Source organism: Octodon degus, unplaced genomic scaffold (assembly GCF_000260255.1).
Source record: "Octodon degus isolate 3935 unplaced genomic scaffold, OctDeg1.0 scaffold00115, whole genome shotgun sequence".
Lineage (NCBI taxonomy): Eukaryota > Metazoa > Chordata > Mammalia > Rodentia > Octodontidae > Octodon > Octodon degus.
In genome coordinates this window covers 2930753-2944990 of record NW_004524691.1, presented here as the reverse complement: position 1 = coordinate 2944990, position 14238 = coordinate 2930753, and the positions used below count along the sequence as shown (strand labels likewise).

The window sequence follows — 14238 nt, the reverse complement described above, 5'->3', positions numbered from 1 at the left end:
AATTCCAGAGCCAAACAGCCACCAGCAGTCTTCTCTTGTGGAATTGCGCTTAGCTTTTACATTTTTTCTTTTTCTTTTTAGTATGGGGTGTGTAGGGTCTCACTACACAGATCGGACTTGCAGTGATCCTCGTTTTCAGCCTCCCAAGCACTGGCATTACAGGCGCGTGCCACCATGCCCAGTCTCAGTCCTGGTCTCGACACACCCTGGAGGCAGGGCCAGCACTGCACACTGGCGATGGAACCCGGGTCCCTGCATGTGCTTAAGCAGGCGCTTTAATCTACTGAGCTATCTGACTGGTGACACATTTTCAACAAGCATTGAAAAATTTTCACATTAGTAGTGCTTTTTCGAATTACTAATTTACATTATAACTATTCCCTGCTAATTCTAATTACTATTCTTACTCCTTGGTTTAGCTTCCTATTGCTGCTGTTATACCTTACCTCAAACTTTATAACTTAATGGAAACGTATTATCTTATGGTTCTGGATGTCCATTCTAAAATCATGTTGGCAGGCCTATATTCTTTCTGGAGGCTGGCGTGGGGGGCGGGGGTCTATTTCCTTTGATTTTCTAGTTTCTAGAGGCCATCTGTATTCCTTGGGAAATGGCTTCAACCTTTGTCTTTTATCCTGCAGTGTAGCACCTTCTACTGCCTCAACTTTGGTCTTTTTATAACAATGCTTGTGATCAAGTTGGGGCCAAAAGGATAATCTTTTGCAATGATTCCAGTCAGTTTTGTCCTTCCCAGAACTCATTCTGAAACTTGGTCCTCACTGCGGCAGTGTTAGGTGGCGGGGCCTGACAGGAGGTGTTTGGGTCATGGGGTCAGAGCGCTCATGAATGTTTGCCTTTCTCACAGGAATGGGTTATCATGGAGTTTGGCCCCTTCTCTATTTGCACATGTTCACTTGTTCCTCTTTTTCTCACCATATACTAAGGATACAACGTGAAGCCCTCACCAGATGAAGCTCTCCAGCATTGAACTTGCCAGCCACCAGGACCTTGCTTGAGCTAAATAAACTTCTTTCCTTAAGTAGTGTACAACAACAACAAGATAGACCAAGACACCTCCCATCTTAAGATCTTTAAATAAATGTCAGTCACAAGTGTAAGGTCCTATCATATAAATCATATTGACAGGCTCTTGGGGGTTGGGATTTAGACATTTCAGGGGCCAGTCAATTTAATATGCATTCGTCTTGCTGTTACTGTTGCTATTACTACCACTGTACAGTGATTGTATACCATGAGCTAGACACTGCTAATGTGTTTTACATTATTTCAATTTGCCGCCATGTCAAGTATTAAAATTGTATAAAAACTTAGTGAGATCCTATCTAAAATATTTTTTTAATACTTTTTAAAAGTGGGGGAGGGGTGTAGCTCTCTGGCAGAGCGTGTGCCTAGGCTGTGCCCTGGGTTCAATTCCCAGTACTGTAGAACAAAAGTGTCTTGAACAGGTTTATAACTAGCCATTGCTTTCCTGATAAGTAAATGAGAGTTAATTTATCACAAAACTGAGTAATTCACAAAAATCTACATTCCTGCCCTTGTCTAGCACTGACATTATGTCTACAAGTTAATTTTAAGACTGAAAAATTTTATTTTAGAAAAATGTAGTCATATACCTATAGTCATATGGCTAGGAATCTGCATTTATGAGGAATTTGGCTGTACTTATAAATGGCTAGAACTAAAATTTATAGAGAACTGGGTTCAATTAGCTGAACTCCTTTCAACCAATACTAATTATATTTATGATCTTTACCCACAAATGGAAGTTAATTGCCCCCAGCCTAGAGTATATGACTTAAACCCTTGAACAAGATTCTATAAAATGCCTAACATTCAAGTGGAATATTTTTTGTCAGAAATGTCTGGGTTAATGACCAAAATCCACCACTGCTGCTTAAAATATAATTTTATAAACTGATGGTTGCAGACAAATTTATTTATGTCAGAGTACATTAGCATGCCTGTCTAGGTGGCACCTCTGTACTCTTGCCACTTTTTTTTTAAAGAAGACAGCCCTTAATGTTCTGTGAAACATTTAGAAATTCAATTCTCCTGTATCGAACTGTATCTCCTGTATCTAACAGGACCCACCAAATAATTTTGCACCTAAAATTTGCTAAGCATTAGAAAATGGGTTAGAAGCTCTTTAACACTTGGTTGAGCCTGTTAGCTAATTTACAGCTATTTTAAAATTGAATATAATTACAGAACTATACCTAGCTATAAATTTTTAAACAAACACCTAAAGTCTATCCTGGTAGTTTCCAGCCTAATTGAACTTCAGCAGCTTATGGGAATTACCAGTCCTTAATCCATCTGAGCACCAAATGCCTATATCCTGCATTTCAAATGTAAATATATATGGTCGTGATGAATAATACAATTTTTCTTTAAAAATCATTGAATTTGTAGTAGCATTCTGCACTTTATTACTTATTAGGTACTTTATAAGTACAGTAAGTAATCATGAAGAAACATTTTATAGCCATCTTAGAATCCTTGTCACCTTGACTTAAAGTGTTTAATCAGTATTGATGGCATGAAATTGGGTATTGTTATTTTCAAATTATGTAAAATAAAAATTACTCTTTAAAAGCATCTCAGTACCTGGCGATTATTATAACTACATCATAAACAGGTAAGAGATGGATTTTTGATCCATAATTGTAATGGATCCCGTATTTGTAAACTCTGTACAGAAAATACAGTTCCTGTTCAGCTCCAATTGATTCTGTAGCTTAAAAATGGCTGGTCACTGTGATGCATATTGCAAGAACCAATCACCACCTGACAAGCCATTCTGCTGCTGTACTTCCTGCTTGTCCCATAAAACCCCAGACCACCAGAAGTCAGGGCTGGACATTTTGAGGAACAACTGATTCCTAGTTAGTTCTCATTCTACATTAGTTAAGTAAATCTGCCTTCAAATCCTGGGTGTCATTTCAGTGTTTCTGATTGCTGCAGCATCTGTACACATTAAAACAAAAAAAGCTGCCAACTATGAGATTCTATAACCCCGAAGTAGCTCAAAGAGTTTGCAGACTTTTTCTAGAAATCTTAACCAGCTTAAATGAAGAATAAATTCCAGCTTTCTGAAATGGTCTGGATTACATCTATGCTGGTAGGAAGTACCAAATGCCTTTTGATTCACATCCATAAAACCATTATAAAAAACATAAAATTTAGGCTAACTTCATAGTTACACTTAGACAGGTACAGAACTATTACAGGAATTTAGAAGTCATTACACTAACATCTTTTGATGTTCACATGTACCAGTTCAAGGACTGTTGTTTGCTAACCTCTACGGTGACTTACAACTTGTAATTCCTTTTTAAAATTTCCTTCACATGAAGGGAACACACTGGGCCATACTTTTCTCTATAGTTGTTTGACAATATAAAACTTGTCCCTTTCTCCTAAATATATATCCACAAAATAAAAATATTCTCCCCCATAACTTACAGTTCACTGTTACACTGTTTCTAGATCCCCAGAGCAGAAAAATTTAAGCAGTATGTTTCTGATAGGACTGTTCACTCAATCACATATGCATTCTATTCAGACATCTACCCACCCACCATCCAACCCACTCAGTTGTCCACTGTCAGCCCACCAGCCAACATTTATAAATCAACTATATGGCCAGTAGTTATCATAACAGGAAACAAAACACCACAAAGTTTTAAAGAATTACTGTAACTTTTATTTTTGTTTAGTTTTATTAAAAAAATAAATATGTCATAAAGCTTTTGTTTCCTTTAGGGAGAAAAATGAAACACTTTCATAAAATCAAATAAGCAATGGTAAGATGTCTTAACTTGAAAAGATTGAAAATCACTGGTTTACAAGTTTTAACTAAAAGAACAACTGCCACAGTTGCCCGTTTCATGCCAATGGCAGCAAACAACAGGACAAACTAGGACAAAAATAAATATCTGTGGAAGCCCTGGTAAGTGCTTAAACAGATGGATTCACTGACTGCCAGTATAGCTCTACCTTGCTTTGAACACAGAAATTCCTGAAAGGTTTTAGGTAATGACATAGTCACAAACATACTAGGGGGCTTAATATCTGAAGGAATTCTGTGGCAAATTATTTCTTGAACAACCACTTCCACTTTAGTAAATCCAGACACTTGCTTTAAGTGAAGAATCTTCAGCGCTACCTCTCTGAATGGAGCAATAGCACATTCACCTAACAGTGCTCCAGCTGAGCCGGTGGCACAATTTCTAAGTTTGTGCTCTATTAAGTAAGTAGTGTAAGGTACAGAGTCAGCCAAGGAACCCAACTGCACCTGGCCAAGCAGGCAAAAGGGTGGGGTTACTACATTCAACAATAATTTCAATCCAACAATTACTTTTGAGAATATATTTTGTGTGAAACATGTAATAAACCATATCAACTTGGTTGAAGATGTACTTCCTTTCTCTAAAACTGTCAGGGGCTAGGTCTGGAACCCTGAAAGAATAACACTGTACTTCTAATCCTCAAGACTTGCTTTAATCAACTTATCCATCTAATTCCTTCAAACTAAGGTAGATTATAATGGAAGAGATTAAATTTCCAAAATTCAAATCTTAACAATGTAAAAATCATGTTTCATATGACTGGTAAGTGTAAGATTTTGCTGCTGACAAATTTTTCAAAATTGTTTTTAAAAACCCTTTAACTTTCTGTAAACAGAACACTAAATTCCAAAGCAAACTGCGAAACAGTTAAAGTCACTGATATTCTCTGATTGGGTGATGTGTTTCAGTTCTGATAGAAAAAATTTCTTTGCACCCACCAAAGTTTCACGAACCTACCCTCCATCAAAGCAATGATGCTTTGTGTAGGAAGTAAGCACGGTAGTGTCAGATCCAGTCAGTTTCATCAATGTAAGGAAATGGAATCCTCATTTTGCTCACAGTCTCTATTTGATATGGCCAAACTTCTAACAGACCCAAAAAAACATTAGATCAGTTAGGCTGTTAAGTTTCTCTTGCCTTTTTCTCAAATGTTTCTAACACTGCTGCCTATATGTACAAGTGTGAATGAAGAGTATGCAAACTTGAGTCTTTCCCACACTGAGTACACTAACAACAAATAGTAAATAATTAAAGAAAAAGTGGTCATTTTAAAACTTGTTTATCTTAAAAAAAAAATACACTTTCTAGCACTTAAAAAAATGGGTCTGAAAAGTGACCTACCACTGTCCAATGCTGTTCCCCACCCGGGCCCACCCATTCCAAACCTGCTACTAATGCTGGCTTGAGTTTATATCAAATAATTTAGCAGTACCAAGACTTTTCAAATGGAAACAGTGTTACTGACTTCTTCATACTGGATAACAAAATAAGGATAACTCTGGTCATCATTAAAAATGACAAAAATCTGAGGCTCAAAGTAATTATCCACACAAGAGTCATACAGGTCACTGGTGACACTGCCAGGATTGACCGGAGGGGGCCTTCTCATGCCATGACTGCCCATTGTATATCTGCCAGTCAGCACTTTGGCCAAAAACATGAAATGGACTCCTTTGGAGGACTTCTTAGAAAAGTTATGAGAGTAACTTGCTTTCTTTGCAAAATAACTGCCTTGTCCGAACATTGTAGCATGCTTTCCACACACTCGAGGATCAAAGTTGTGCTTGCAAATTCCATCTACCACATCCTGGGATGTTCCATGAAATAAATGTCTCTCGTTTATTATTCTGTCACGGCCAAACATTTTCCTGTTCATATATTCCTTTTTCCTAAAGCAAAAGCAGATAGGGCCAATTTAATAAGCACAATTTAGTCATAACCTCTCCTCATGGGTGGGGGCACAATATTAAGGTAGGTATCAAGAGGAAAATGCTATTCAAGAGTACCACAATGAAAGTTTAAATTCATCCTTTTTATTCTACAAATCCCTTTTTCTCTCTTCTCCGCTACTATTCACTTGTCTTATCTTTCATTACAAATATACTCACCTTCCTCAGGATCCCTTCTCCTTCTCTAATTTCTCTGATCTGAATGTTTTTATTTACTTATTTTTTTGTGGTACCAGGGATCAAACTTGGAACCTTGCACTTGCCAGGCAGGCACTTATGTGATCTGAATGTTTTTATCTTTTTTTTTTTTTTTTTTTTGGCAGAACCAGGGATTGAACTCAGGCCCTTGCACCTGCCAGGGAAGTGCTTATTCCACTGAGCCATCTCCCCAGCCCCTTGAATGTTTTTAAATTCCAAGATTCCTCAAATCCAAACTTCTTCCCTTTGTACTACATTAATTTGTGCATTTAGACTGCCTTAGTTCAATTCCAGAACCTCATCTTATTAGCAGTATGGCTTCTAGCAAGTTATCAAACTGTTCTATTGCTCAGTTTTCACTCTGTAAAATGTCAACTGTTATAATCCTACTTACAGATCTGTTGTGAGGATTATATGTGAGTTAATATGAACATATTACATTCTGCACAAGCATTTTTCATGTTTTGCATTTGACATTAGCTACATTAAGAAAAGCTCATATGAATTTTTCACTCTGTGACTCACCTTTTATATTTCTCCCAAAGAAACTGGTTTTGGACTCTCAATATTTGTAAAATTCTATATTTAAACTCAGGCACAGTCTTATGAAAAAGATTGTAAATGATTCGGTAACTTTTGTCCTCTGCAGAAACAGGCACTTGAATAAAGTCCTGAGATGGATGCATATAAACCCAAGTTTCTGGATAAAAGTTTGCTGAGGTGACACCATCTGGGCAGATGATTTGTGATGATGAAGTTGCTTCAAGAGGTGGAGGAGCCTGAGTTGGAACTCCACCAAGTGTCCTTAAAATGGAGAAGGAACATCAACGTAAAACACTTAGAAGCAAGCACATTTCATATTACAATTCTCTACTGAAATGTCCAATATAATTTGTATAGTTTAAATGCCTGTTTAAAAATTCATTAAGAAAAAAAAAATCTTAGCACAAACACTGCCTGCCCATTAAAAACCTATGCTTAGCTTCCTCTTAGCTGCCTCCCTATGGAGAAAACTCTGGAATGCATTGCTGCAAGGCAAATAAGAGCCAATTTATAAATATCTTTACTTTTGAATCTGCTTAGAGCCCTCTTTGCCTATACAGTTCAAAAAACTTGGTTTTATGGAAGCAATATTAATTTACAGTCTGTCTTCAAACTCTGCTGATCCTAAGCAGAAGAGATATTATCACTAAAGGCTGTGTGGAATGGAAAAGTAGGGCAGGTGGTAAAAAGGAAGTTTACAGAGCAAAATAAAAAAAAGCTTACTATTACTATTTTATTTCTGTATAAAAAGAAACAACTCTGAAGCAGGCATTAAAAGCAGACAAATATTTGATATTTCCTTTATTTACTATAACTAAAATATTAATATCACTCAAATTTTACAGATTTTGGTGCTTTTTTTTTTTTTCTTGTACTGGGAATCACTTAGGACCTTGTTCCAGGCAGGAACTTCTGGCACTGAGCTATATATCTGGCCTTGGGTGTGATTAAGATAAAACTAACTACAATTAACTTTGGACACCTGAATGCATATCGCTGTGCTTTTAAATTCAGAAGTGTTACTTTTGAAGGATATATCTAGATAAGCAACAGCTTTGATAAATTACTTCAGCCTGATTTAATAATTTTCTTTCCTATTTTTATTCAAATGAGAATAAAAGGGAAACAGAAAGTAAGAAGTCCCCTGATCCTCACACAGAGTACCATTGTCAGAATACTGTACCACTCACTAGCACACAGTGGTTAATGGTGAAGCAATGGTATCTGCCAAAGTGGGTTAAGAAACTGAAATCTTCAAAAGAGCTTGCTGATATAGAAGTTATAACTGCATGTTCATCCACCTAATCTCTATGCATATCCTACTATCACCCTCTTCATAATCATAGTCATCTAATACTAAACACATACCATGAACCAGGCATTTTACACAGAGCTGCTGTCACAATTACATTTGTTATCCTCACTTTTCAAATAAAGAAAACAAAGTTCAGAGGTTGAGTAACCTGCCCCAACACAGCTAGGAGAGTACAGACAGAATTTCAACCCACATCCATGTAGACATTTTCTAAACTCATACTCTTTCCATTTTCCATACTTTGTACAACTAAAACAAAACATTAACAAGTGATAGGAAACTAGAACTCCCAATTTTAGCTCAACTGACTCTCATTACTACCACTACTAGTACTACTCCCCTATTACTAATATTACTATTATACACATAGTCTTATACTTCCAAGAGACAGCTTGGTAAGAAGGTAAAAGCTGCAGAGGCACAACTGCCTTCTCTGACCTCTACCTCCATCAAGTAAGTGGTTATGCCCTCAATATAATGTATCTCAAAGTCCTATGTGAGACAGTTCTGAGTGAACACATCTAAGGCTTATTAAATCTCTCACATGTTTGAAGTCCACAAGCAGATTTAAAGCGAGCTATTTTCTCCAACCTTCATGACTGAAGGCATAGAGTTCTTGTCCTCTGAAGGATTTTCTGAGTCCTCATAGATTTCCTTTGGAGGCTCATTAGAGGTATATTTCTCTGGTATGATAGTACATTTTTTGAAGAGAAGCCCCATTGCTTTCATCAGGGTCCTAAAGGTCTTTAACTTTTTAAAAAGTCATCACAATTGCAAAGAATAGCAGGAAAGCACAGAATATATAAGCCCTTCAATGTTAGTCCTTTCTATCCCTGATTTGCAAACCCTCAGTCTACCAGCTTTCCATTACTGTCAGGAATTGTTATCAACAAAGGTTTCTGGGTTGAGGAAGGGTAATGAATCTGGGTAAGATTCTCCTCTAAACATTCCCAAGACATATTTTTGATTGTCTTAGCCTATATTAAATATCTAACACTAACAACAGAAATGATGCTCCTTTTCTTCCTGATACTTGTTTCCATTCCACAAATATATCCTTTCCTGAGGGTGGGGGAGGGGGATCAAAGTGTGTTATTTACTCATACATACTTGAAGATGAGCCTGTAAAAATAAATCCTATTAATCATAAGATATTAAATTATAGTTTATATATGACTAGCATAAACTCCCAATCATAGATGCTTACTTTTATCACCATTCCAACTGGGCTAACTTATAGATGCATATAGGCATGTCTGATGAGACTTCTACATTCTTGTTGCCCAGCAATTTGAAAATATATATCACACGTATATATTTATTCCAAATAAAGTTACAATTTCTGAGAATGCTGAGTTTTTATTCAGCTCATGGTATCTCAATGATACAGGCTCATAAGCATATTTCCCAATGCTGTCCCCGTGTTCTCTAGAAAGGCAAAATGGAAAGGTAACAACTTTGTACTCAAGGACCTCTGCTCCAAAGAATGCATTTTCAGAATCCCATGTCACTTTTTATCATTATCTTTTGTTCCTTTGATAATTTTCCTAAACTAAATGAATAAAAAGTAGTTCACTTTACTTTTTAGAGAAAGACTCAAAGAAATGTTAAGTCTTGTCATGACTATGAGGTGCATTTTAAATGCCTGGGTTTGCAGAAAATTCATGCATTAGTTCAGCCCCCAACACCCATCCCACCCCCTACCACTATTCCCAATTTTTAATTTTTTTTTTATTTATTTGAGAGAGAGAGAGAGAGAGAGAGAGAGAGAGAGAGAGAGTGTGTGTGGTGTGTGTGTGTGGCCAGCTCAGCCCACCAGGGGGCGGGGCTGGTTGGCATGTGGTGCTGGGGGATTGAACCGTGGTCCCTGATGCTTTGCTAAGCTTGTTCTAAGTAGGTGCTTTAGACCACTGAGCCATCTCTCCAGCCCTATTCCCAATTTTTAGACATCTCTGATTCGCTGACAACTGTGGCTTCTTTCACACTTACATTTTTCTTTGATACTTTGCGTTTGATAACACTTAAGAAAACAAAACTTTCTCCCCGACTAAGGTCATGGTGTCTGGTCACATTCATTCAGTCATTCATTTTCTTTATTGAGACAAGGTCTCATTTTGTAGTTCAAGCTGGCCATTAACTGTCTGTATAGCTCAGGCTTGCCTTGAACAATCCTCCTGGCTCAGTCTCTGAAGTGCTGGAATTACAAGTGTGCACCAAACAACAGGCTCTGAGATCTTCTAAAATCTGCTTTTTGGGATCATTTATCCTCTTCCCCACTAGACTGGTCTGAATATAGGTCCAGACTACAAGGAAGATAGGACTGCTGCATTTACCCATTCTGCCCTAGTAAATGAATTAGTTCCTCTGCTCTTTTTGCACCAAAGTATCTGCTTATTCACTTTGGTTTGCTGACCTCTTACTATATATATATATATATATATATCTATTACTATTTCAAACTGAAAAATTAAAATCTGAAATTTAAAAAAGAAAGAGGAAGTAATCTATTTCTCTATACTATAAACGTAATAAAGTCATTTTGTGGCATTAATTTTATTGCTGCTTATTTTTGTACTTATCCTTTTATAAAATCTAACTTTAAAATAAGGAAGATTTTTACATAATTACTTGCCTTAGGATTAAAACACATTGATTTTTTTACCACTTATTAAATCCACCCAAATATACAGCACTTGAACATACATTCTTACATTCACACAGAAGCTGTATCTTGCTTGACTGGTTCAGCATGCTGAGCTGCTGGTCTCACTAATGAGTTCTACTATATCACCAGGAGGACAATATGTTCCTAATTACTGGACGCTGACACTAGCTCCAGCTGTGTGCTAGTGAAACCCTACAAGTAGCATTTTTATTCTTAGAAAAAAACAAAAACAACAAAACCTTGGAAGGTAAAAATGCCCACATTTGGACTTGGAAGAAGAGCCAACATATATTTCTAAAATCAGCCTTACTATAAAAATTTCTTGTGAATACTGATAATTTCAGGAAATGGCAGGGCAGGGGTATATACTAACCAAGTGATCTAATACTGAGGTACATATCCAGCTTTTTTAACTTTGAGATGAGGTCTTGCTGTGCTGCTCAGGCTAGATTGGAACTTGTGATACTCTGCCTTAATCTCCCAAGTGGCTGGGATGAAAGACAGGTACTATATCTTGCCTGTCTTATATTTTATTTTTAATATTCCTCTTATAATCCCAGAGCTAAGATTTAAGATTCTGTCATAATGGCTCAGAAAAACTACATTTAAGCTTGAAATAAAAATAGTAGGAATATAAAAATATCTGTAACATCAAAAATCAAAACTAGAGACCAACATTATTTGGGACCTTGAGTTCATAAAATCAAGCAAACCTGAAGCTCTATAAATAGTATATCTAACTGGAGGATAGCCATACTAATGGTAAATGTGCTCCACCCTTCAGTATCTATAAACCTAAGATGTACCAGAAGGCTGTCTAGAGAAGGAAGGAAGAATGGCACTTGAAAAAAATAAATAAATAAAAGAACAACAACAAAATCTTACCTATAATGCAAAGGGGTAAATTCATCAGATGTACTGTTTTTTATTAAGAAACTATATTCTTAGGAAATACCATACTTTTCAGTGAGTATCCCAAGAAAACACGACTTACTGAGTAAATAAGAATGTACATTTGGAAAGGTGAATTCTTCCAATTCAAATTCACTCAAGGGAGAAAGAATAGAGACTGTCAATTTGTGGTACTCTACCCAACTACCAGGGCAGTTTATCTGGGCTGAGAAGATTGATAATCTGGAAGAGTATCATCTTGGAAGTAGATCTTCCTTAATGGAAAGGAAAACTCAAAATTTCCATGAAGAAAACAAATGCAAATTCTGTATATTCTAAACATAATTCCTTTCAATTTTGGAAAAAAAAAAGTTAATTCTTACTTTGCATTTCAGTTCAAATAACCCAATAGGATAAATAATCTCTCAGTACTGGGTTAACTGTAGCTTACTGACTCAATTTACTGAGGAATTAAATCCAAAGAATAATTCAAAATTTCACATTCTAGAGGTAATAGCCAAGATAGTGTCTTAATTTAAAATCTTTCTCTCTCTGGCATTCAGTAGTGCACTCACATAAAATGAGAGTAAAGATAAAACTGTCCCCTGAACACTTACTGTAAATATGGGAGTAGAATAAAACAAGAGCGAAAGAGGGGTCTCCTTTTTATTTCTCTGCTGAAGAATGAGTTGTGGAGAATGTAGTGATTATTCCACATCATAAAGCGGACCTCTGTCAGACCCCGAGAATTGGCTTCTTCAATCAATCGAATAACAGACTACAGAATAAAAAACAGAAGGCAAAGAAGAAAAACATTAATAATCATTGTAGAATACAACAATGTAGCTAAAGGCAAAAATAATAAAGTTCACTACTAACATCAAAAGAATTTCAATGAAGTGCAGCAAGACACATTATCACCTTTTATGTGTTTCATTTTTCTCTAAAAAATGCTCCCTGTTCAGATCATAGATATCTACCTCATGAAACATGTAAGCTCAGAATTACTATATTCTATTTTCAACCTTAACAATATCATGGAGATTTTTTCAGTTTACATTTCTTAAAGAAACCTTCCGAAAGGGATAGTTCAAAATTAAACAATAATAGAAAACCAAGTTCTAAACCTAACAAACCTCTGAGAGGATAAACTAAGTGGTAGTCAAAATTTTCTGAGAATACATTTTAAATAGATTTTTTTTTTTTTAAAGATAGACACTAGTGATTACTTAAAAGAGAAAGTTGAGTGTAGTGAGGTGTGCTTGTTATCCTAGCAACTTGGGAGGCTGAGAAGAAAGATCCTTAGAAGGCTGGCCTGAGCAATTTAGTGACACGATCTCAAGAAAAGGGGTATAGAAAAAGAAAAGGGGGTTGTGGGGGTGTTACTGAGTGGTACAGCACTTGCCTAACATGCTTGAGGTCTTAGGTTCAAACTCTAATACCACTCTCACTGAAAGGAGGTGGCTATATTTAATATTGTATTTTAGAGCAGCTAACATACTTGGTCATATGCTTTTGCTAATAGCTTTAAAAAAAAACCTGGTAGACAATTTCTCTCTTTTGTAATGTTAGAAATAATTTAATCATATTGAAGTAAAAGTTTTGATAGGTGAAATTAATCTTGGAAGTTCACTCAGGGTGTTTAATTTGAGTTAGAATTGCCATTTGGAAGCAAAGTAAACCATAATTTCAAAACCTTATTCTGTAATTGATGAGCTATTCTTAGACTAAGTATACATGTATACATATGACAAAATTCTAAATAAATGATATGCCTGGCCACACCTTAATAAGCAAAATGTTTTCAAGTACTTCTTCTAGAGACCTGAGAGTGATTCTACAATGCTTCTGAAATGGATAAGTGCAGCATAACAAGAACCAATCTCTTTAAGGCCAAAGAGCCTGACATAGCCAGAAGTTAAATCAGTTCTCATCTCCTTAAAATTATTCCAAAGGTGAGGACTGGGCCTATGGCTTAGAGGCAGAGTTTTTCCCTAATATGTACAAGGTCATAGGTTTGATCCTCACACCACATAGACAAAATTAAGTCAGAAAAGGATTCCAAAGGTGTAGCAAAGCCTAAGTACTTCACCTCTATAGTATAACAGTCTCAGGAAAGCATTTTAATTCTTTAATAATAGTGATATTTTATTTATGGATTCCATATTAATGGGAAAAAATTTTTTTTCAGAAAAATGGGAAGAAAGTTTTACCTGTATCAGTTTTACATCTTATCAGCTCTTTGTTATGATCCATAGTTTTGGCTAGTCATTGTCAAAAGGAGGAATGATAGAAAACAGAAAGACAAAAACCGTAAGTGTACTACTAAAAAAAAGAAAAAAAGGAATGTGTAAATACCTCAGGATATTCTCTCCATCCAAAGTGTTCTCTACAGAAGTATTTCCAAACTGTATGATAAATAGAGTTGATATTGCTAGAGGGTGGTGTGGATAGCCTTCGCAGTTGATCAAATTCAGTTGTCTCATACACATTCATGGAATTCAAATCTGCCCAAAATTCTTGTCCTCTAAAAAGACCCAAGGAAAAAATTGCTAAATGAATATATCTAAATATATGTTAAAAGTATCTAGTATTGCCTATTACAGAATTTTCAAAACTTGCTTTACTTGAAAAAAAAAAAAAAAAAAGGTCTTTATTGATTGACTGCCTGGCATCCATTCCCTTACAAAAGCTAAAATTCCTAGGTCACGGAATTATAGTAGAAATGGCATAAATTCACAGCATCCCTGGGCTAAATCAGTAAGTGTAATATCACCTTCCCCTCTCCACTGGGATGAGTCAAAT

At 36.0% G+C, this 14238-nt stretch overlaps 1 protein-coding gene across 1 annotated transcript in view; it reads right to left on the bottom strand.

Moving 5' to 3' along the window:
• Positions 1–3704: 3704 nt before the first annotated feature.
• Tiparp (TCDD inducible poly(ADP-ribose) polymerase) overlaps positions 3705–14238 on the bottom strand; it is a 28482-nt gene continuing 17948 nt past the window's right edge. The window contains exons 3-6 of the mRNA XM_004639828.2: positions 13792–13960; positions 12051–12211; positions 6545–6823; positions 3705–5761 (exon numbers count right to left, since the gene is read on the bottom strand). Of these exons, the coding sequence (XP_004639885.1) occupies positions 5314–5761; positions 6545–6823; positions 12051–12211; positions 13792–13960 (1057 nt within the window). The 3' untranslated portion in view covers positions 3705–5313. The remainder of the gene's footprint in view (positions 5762–6544; positions 6824–12050; positions 12212–13791; positions 13961–14238) is intronic.